Here is a 7,872-nt window from a genome sequence, read left to right on the forward strand (position 1 = left end):
ACACACACATTATAACACACACATTATAACACACACACACACACACACACACATTATATAAAATTAACACTAGCCCGCTAGTCCGGGGCTAGTACAAATTCCTGCGGGCTAGTACAAATTTCAAAATTTCCCCATTGATTTAATTAACATAATAAGGGCATTTTGTTTATTTTTATCCCGGGCTAGTAAAACGTTTGAGTTTACTGCTAACACTGTTATACATATGGCCCCTAATACGTACACGCAATTATCTGCACAGTCGTATTACAACCTTGAACACATGATGAGTCCCAGTTGTGATGTAGACGGAAGTAACTTTGGTCTCTTCAGGCGCTCTCGTTGCAACATGAACTCTGATATACAACGAATTGAATTTGAAGGTTAATATAAATATTCAACTTTGTAGATAATTGCGTGTCCGTATTTGGTGCCAAGTATTATGATTAATATAGGATTCCCTTGGGGTGTTCATATTTTCATCGCAAGCACAGAGAAATCCAAGAATCCAATCAAGATGGAATTGACAGTTTCATTAATAATAATGATTAATGAAATAATGTAGCATAATTTTGTGATGACACAATATGCTCGCTTAACGACCGAGGCCGTCACACTGGGACCACAACATATATTGACGGAGGCAAAATATTACCCCAATTGTTTAGAGATCTTACATAAATTCACCTGATTTGAACTGTCTGAAAACAGATTTAGACGTGAAACGAATTACAGTGACGGGGATAATAATGTTTGTTTCCAAAGATGGATTCTGTTGCACAGAGATTGGTTAGGGCTGTAGGTTTCTTGTTTGAGTTACAAGGAAAAGACGACGTTACTTTCATAATCAAACAGAGTGCAGGACCCATATGTAGAACTGTGATTGAATTCCCTCGCATTAGCTGCCGCTACTTACTTAGGCAATACGGAAGCACATACTGCTACGTGCCCCAACTTATAGAAGATTGTATTGGACGACAGTTTTATTGTTTGCAAAATCGAAATATTGACCACTCTGTCAGCTGGCGTGATCCTACAGCAGGGATAATACTGAAACACGACAGAAACATGTACCAAGAGTTGAATTCTGTCAGCTCATACAACACCGACAGGAAACAAACTTGTATTTTGTATCAGTACATCAACACCGACAGGGAAAAAACTTGTATTTTGTATCAGTATATCAACACCGACTCGGAAACAAACTTGTATTTTGTATCAGTACATCAACACCGACTCGGAAACAAACTTGTATTTTGTATCAGTACATCAACACCAATAGGGGACAAACTTGTATTTTGTATCAGTACATCAACACCGACTCGGAAACAAACTTGTATTTTGTATTAGTACATCAACACCGACTCGGAAACAAACTTGTATTTTGTATCAGTACATCAACACCGACAGGGGACAAACTTGTATTTTGTATTAGTACATCAACACCGACTCGGAAACAAACTTGTATTTTGTATCAGTACATCAACACCGATAGGGGACAAACTTGTATTTTGTATTAGTACATCAACACCGACTCGGAAAAAAACTTGTATTTTGTGTTAGTACATCAACACCGACTCGGAAACAAACTTGTATTTTGTATCAGTACATCAACACCGACAGGGGACAAACTTGTATTTTGTATTAGTACATCACACCGACTGGGACAAAAAAATTGTATTTTGTATCAGTACATCAACACCGACTGGGACAAAAAAAAATGTATTTTGTATCAGTACATCAACACCGACTGGGACAAAAAACTTGTATTTTGTATCAGTACATCAACACCGACTGGGGAAAAACGTGTATTTTTGTACCGAACAGGAGGCAATGTTGTATCTTGTGTCAGTACAAACAAACATGTATGTCAAAATTCCAAAAGACATCACGAGACATGTTGTTTGAATATCAATTTGAATTCAGGACCTCCTGCAAATGCTAAAATGCATTATATATATATGGTACTACCACGTACCCCATGGCCAGATTACCCTAAAATGGACGGGCGGATATGCTGGGATTGATAAATAAGACAAGTTACCTTTAATGACTGGCAAAACATTTATTGTTGGTTCATGGTATTTCAGCATTACAACGTTTTCAATGTACGACATCGAAAATAGAATATTTCAGAACAGCTACAGTTTTAGCCCAGGGTGTAAAATACATTGTTTCTCTTGCTTTCAAACTACTTATATTCGCTTTCTTCCATTTGTTTTATCATGCTTGGAGGACTCGATGTTGGTGAATCAAGTCGGATACATCTCAGGTTGAAGTGAGATTTTTCATTTTCATTTTCATTTAACTCTGTGATGAATTATGTTAGTTTATGCTGTACGGGCGATACCCCTGGATTTAGGTGAGTTGTGTTAACCCATAGGCCGGAACCCGTCTTGTGTTGTCTTACCTGTGGGATGCTTGCGACGAAACTGAAGATCCATGCCAGCACCAACATTATCTTCCCTCGTTTGTCGGCGTCGTTTAAACTGAGAGGGCGCATGATGGCAAAATACCTGTCCAGGCTGATCGTGACGAGCGTGAAGGAGGAAAGGTACAAACCGAAGGCACGAAAGAACATAAGGATGCGGCAGGCGGCTTCACCAGCCTTCCATGCGACTGTGATGTTCCACGTCGTCTCCAACGGCAGCATGACGAAAGTAACTATTAAATCCGCTATTGACAGGTGCATGATGAAGAGATTGACACGGGACTTGATATTCCTGTTCCGAAATAACGTTATGAAAACAGTTAGGTTCCCACAAGCTGCCACGAGGAACAGACAAGAGTAAGCGATCACAGACACCAGGTTGTCATTGTCGAATGTAATTTCTCTTGGTAATGTCCCTGATGCTGGATCCATGCATTTCAACTGGGACACGTTTCCCGTGATGTTGACACAGGGAACTTTGACGGAGTCATTAACCGCCGTCGCTGCATCTGTGCCGTTCATGCCATATGCTCCGGGAAGTTTACCAAATGTAACATTTTCTCCCATCATGAAAGAAAATAACGTCACTGATTTCCTCAGAGGCTGACCATTCCTACACTACATCCCGCCTGAACTCTTCTGAAACACTTGAATCGCAAACAAAAGTTATCTCGCTCCTTCACCGACGTTATCAGACAGTCGTGGCCGGCTAAAGTGGCTGAGACTGCCTTCCTCCTGTATATCGTCATTCACTGATCATAGCGAGCGATCAATACAACCACGCGGCCTCCTATAGGCCGCATCGCCCAACACATGCGCATAGCCATCAACACCAATACATCGGTTTCTGGAAGGTCGATCTTAACAAATCTTCCAATATCAACGTATATACAAATAAGTGAATCAAATCATTGTTGGACGGAAATCCGGCAAAGATGTTGTTAGAAGCCGTGATGCTGCTGTTTCACGGCAGAGTTAATAAGTGTAGATAATCAGCGTCTGATTGTCTGGGGAATAAATAGCTTAGGGTCGACTTAAAGTATCGACAAATTGAAAGGGGAACTCTATGTATTGGCTGGCACGTGCTGCGCTATCATTTCCTTTATTAAGGTCTGTGACAAGCAGGTTCTACAGACATGTATCACCAACTCACCATGCCAAGAATGGGCAACCGTAATACTGAGGTGATACTCTGTTGTGTATATCACACACTGCTGCCTGATATCACTTACATTCACACTGTGCTCAATTGTGGCTGGAAATAAAGGCCGAGGACCATATTTCCATGTCCTTCTTTTATACAAATGTTTTACTCCTTATGTAGACTAACATCCAGACTGAAATAAAAAAAAATAGTTGTTAAATTATCTTAATAAGATATAAGACCCGTGAAGATTCCGGGGTAGAATAGGTCTTGAGCAACCCATACTTGCCGTAAAAGGCGACTATGCTTGTCGTAAAAGGCGACTTACGGGATCGGGTGGTCAGGCTCGCTGACTTGATTGATACATGTCATCGATCCCAATAGCGTGGATCGATGCTCATGATGTCAATCACTGGATTGTCTGGTCCTGATTCGATTATTTTACAGACCGCCGTCATATAGCTGGAATATTGCTGAGTGCGGCGTTAAACAACAAACCAACCAACCAACAAACCAATAAAATGTAAGATAAAGGAGACTCTGTTCAATTTCAGAAACTGCACTAATCTAAAGTTGGCAAATATCATAGACTTGCATGGGCTTGGAGGATATATCTGTTTCCGGGTCTGTATAACAGACTACTCGTTATGCAGTGTATCGATAGATATGTTAAGTTAATGATCAGTGGCGTTGTCCTTGTTGAAAGCGTAAAAGACACTTGATGCCGGGGTCAGTGGTTCCGCGCGTTGTTCAACTTCATGCATACTAATTCCCAATATATAAAGGGGATTGTTTGGGTGAAGCTAATCCAGACGTGTATGGGCAGCCTAGTGGTAAAAGCGTTTGCTCATCACGATGAAGGCAAGTGTTCGATTCCCTACATAATTATGTACAATGCGTGAATTTCTGGTGTTCCCCGCCGTGATATTGCAAAAAGCGGCGTGAGGCCATGCTCACTCACTCACTCATTAGTTACATGTCTGATTATATGAATGTCGGAAGGGTAAACTAGCTTTGTGAGATGTAAAGGTTTGAGTTATGTTATATGAAAATTTAAAAAAAGTGTTTTTCTAAAATATGGCGTGTATTACCGAGGCCTTTGCCATGCAAATTTGCAGCAAAAGGCACGTTCAAAATGGCTTTGGCTAAAATAGACTCATCACTACAGATCGCGAAACGATTCGATCTAACTCCCCAAATGGCGACACACACTCGTATGTTTCGTCAAGCTATCGATAAGATATACTCCTAGAAAGGGATTTTGACATTTGGTATACACACAAAGCTAAGTGAAAAATGATGCTTATGAACGTCTAAACCAAGGATTTTCATGTGTTTGATGTTACATTTAACGTTTGCGATCGTAAAATAATATGCAAAGTTTGCCGCAAGGCACGGTCACGCAGCAGGTTTACGTGCTTGCTCTACAAAAATAATAATTGGACTTGTCGGACTTGAAACACGCAAATAGCGGCTGGGGGGTAGATTCTTTTCCTATTATTTGACTGTGTAGTGTGATATGTTTGATGTGAAGGATTATATGTGGCATTAATGATATGGATTTTGTAATGTAAGAAATTTTCATGTAAAGTTCTATCACGAATGATACGGTAACTTTAGTTTCAGAGATTAAATATATATATTTTATTCAACTTTAATCAATATATATATTCGTGCGTCAAATAGAAATGGAATTTATTTACACTTTGCTTAATTAAATTGTGAAAGGCATTCAATCAAAAGCATTTGTCTTTTCGACAACCTCAAGGACAAGAGAGCTCAAAATATAGTAATTACTATCCCTGTGAGATGTGGGGTATTTAGATTTAAGAAGTACTTGATTTTACTGAACATAAATACAGACTACGTGCTATGGTCAAATACTCTTCTAAGACGCTACTTGCCATTGTTAGGTGACGTATGAATGATACTGGCCATAACATGTAGTAGGTTTCTTTAAGGCATTATCATTGGTTTTTGTCGTAATATACAGAAACATAGTTATTGGTCATAAAATATATACCAATCTAAACTCACACTTACAAATACTAGTGTGCATTTATAAAACACATTGATCCGTCTTGAATTAACCTAGAACTATACCCTTAAATCAAACTTATGTTCTTGTATTTTCATACACATCCCAGATGTCAATTTCATTGACACAATGTGCATATACGACATCTTGTGGATTAGTTCTCTCTTTTTCCAAAGGACCCAAAATATGTTCTGAAGAATGAGTAATTCCTATTTTGCGCTTTGAACAGTATTGTAGTTATAGCAAGGTGTGCTAGCGTGATGTGAGGAAACATTAAGTGATGCAATTCTTGGACGGTAATACTAATTTAATGAAACCCATGAGAACGGACGTGATGCTCACAAGCAAAGAGTCGTAATCAAGGCAAATCTTGAATTCGAAACCTCGATCATAGGATTCTGGCACGCGTAATGGACCATGGTGGTGGTGGAAATCTACCATGGTGGTGTTGATATACATCATGTGATAAACCTGTATGGACGTTTTCAATAATGCTGAGTTGCTGGACATGCTACATGTGAACTAAGGGATGTTCATACATGGCATTCTACATGTGAACAAACGAATGTTCAAACATGGCATTCTACATGTGAAAAAATGAATGTTCAAACATGGCATTCTACATGTGAAACAATGAATGTTCATACATGGCATTCTACATGTGAAACAATGAATGTTCATACATGTCATTCTACATGTGAAACAATGAATGTTCAAACATGGCATTCTACATGTGAAACAATTAATGTTCATACATGGCATTCTACATGTGAAACAATGAATGTTCATACATGGCATTCTACATATGAAACAATGAATGTTCAAACATGTCATTCTACATGTGAAACAATGAATGTTCAAACAGGGCATTCTACATGTGAAACACTGAATGTTCAAATATGGCACTCTACATGTGAATTAACGGATGTTCATACATGGCATTCTACAAGTGAAACAATGAATGTTCAAACATGGCATTCTACATGTGAAACAATGAATGTTCCAACAGGGCAGCCACATGTGAAACAATGAGTGTTCAAACATTACATTTTACATGTGTAACAATGAATGTTCATACATGGCATGCTACATGTGAACCAATGTTCAAACAGGGCATGCTACATGTGAACGACTGAATGTTTAAGCTGGGAATGCTACATGTAAACGACTAAACGTTCAAGCTAGGCATGCTACATGTGAACGGATGAATGTTCAAGCTGGGCATTCGACACTTGAACCAATGGATGTTCAATCTAGGTCTCCTAAGTGTGAACTAAGAGATGTACAGACTAGGTATTCTACATGTGAACCAATGGATGTTCAGACAGGGAATGGTACATGTGAACCAAAGGATCTTCAAACTGGAAAGCTACGTGTGTTCCAAGGGATGTTCAGGCTGGGCAAACTACATGTGAACCAAAGATTTTCAAACTCGCTCTACGGGAAAAACAAGTTATGATCAGGCTGGGCAGGCATCAAGTGAAGCAATAGATGTGCCAACTTGCAATCTTCATGTGAAGCAATGGATGTGCCAACTTGCAAGCTCCACGTGAAGCAATGGATGTGCCAACTTGCAAGCTACATGTGAAGCAATAGATGTGCCAACTTGCAAGCTACATGTGAAGCAATGGATGTTCCAACTTGCAAGCTACATGTGCAGCACTGGATATGCCAATTTGCAAGCTTCATGTGACACAATGGATGTGCCAACTTGCAAGCTACATGTGCAGCACTGGATGTGCCAATTTGCAAGTTACATGTGAAGCAATGGATGTGCCAATTTGCAAGCTACATGTGAAGCAATCGACGTGCTAACTGGCAAGTTACATGTGAAGCAATGGATGTGCCAACTTGCAAGCTACATGTGAAGCAATGCCAACTTGTAAGTTACATGTGAAGCAATGGATGTGCCAATATGCAAGCTTCATGTGACACAATGGATGTGCCAACTTGCAAGCTACATGTGCAGCACTGGATGTGCTAACTTGCAAGTTACATGTGAAGCAATGGATGTGCCAATTTGCAAGCTACATGTGAAGCAATGGATGTGCTAACTTGCAAGCTACACGTGCAGCACTGTATGTGCCAATTTGCAAGCTACATGTGAACCAATGGATGTTCAGACAGGGAATGGTACATGTGAACCAAAGGATCTTCAAACTGGAAAGCTACATGTGAACCAAGGGATTTTCAAACTCGCTATACGGGAAAAACAAGTTATGATCAGGCTGGGCAGGCATCAAGTGAAGCAATAGATGTGCC

The 7,872-nt window shown here is 39.7% G+C and overlaps 1 protein-coding gene across 2 annotated transcripts in view; it reads right to left on the reverse strand.

Annotated features, from left to right (window-relative positions):
• The window catches only part of LOC124149486 (adipokinetic hormone/corazonin-related peptide receptor variant I-like), a 62,545-nt gene extending 59,388 nt beyond the window's left edge, over positions 1-3,157 (reverse strand). For both annotated transcript variants that reach the window (XM_046521107.2, XM_046521109.2), the window contains exon 1: positions 2,408-3,157. In XM_046521107.2, coding sequence (XP_046377063.1) covers positions 2,408-2,998 — 591 coding nt within the window. In that variant the 5' untranslated portion in view covers positions 2,999-3,157. The remainder of the gene's footprint in view (positions 1-2,407) is intronic.
• Between the last annotated feature and the right edge of the window lie 4,715 nt (positions 3,158-7,872).

This window comes from Haliotis rufescens, unplaced genomic scaffold, assembly GCF_023055435.1.
Source record: "Haliotis rufescens isolate VD_foot unplaced genomic scaffold, xgHalRufe1.0.p SCAF_1, whole genome shotgun sequence".
Classification (NCBI taxonomy): Eukaryota; Metazoa; Mollusca; class Gastropoda; order Lepetellida; family Haliotidae; genus Haliotis; species Haliotis rufescens.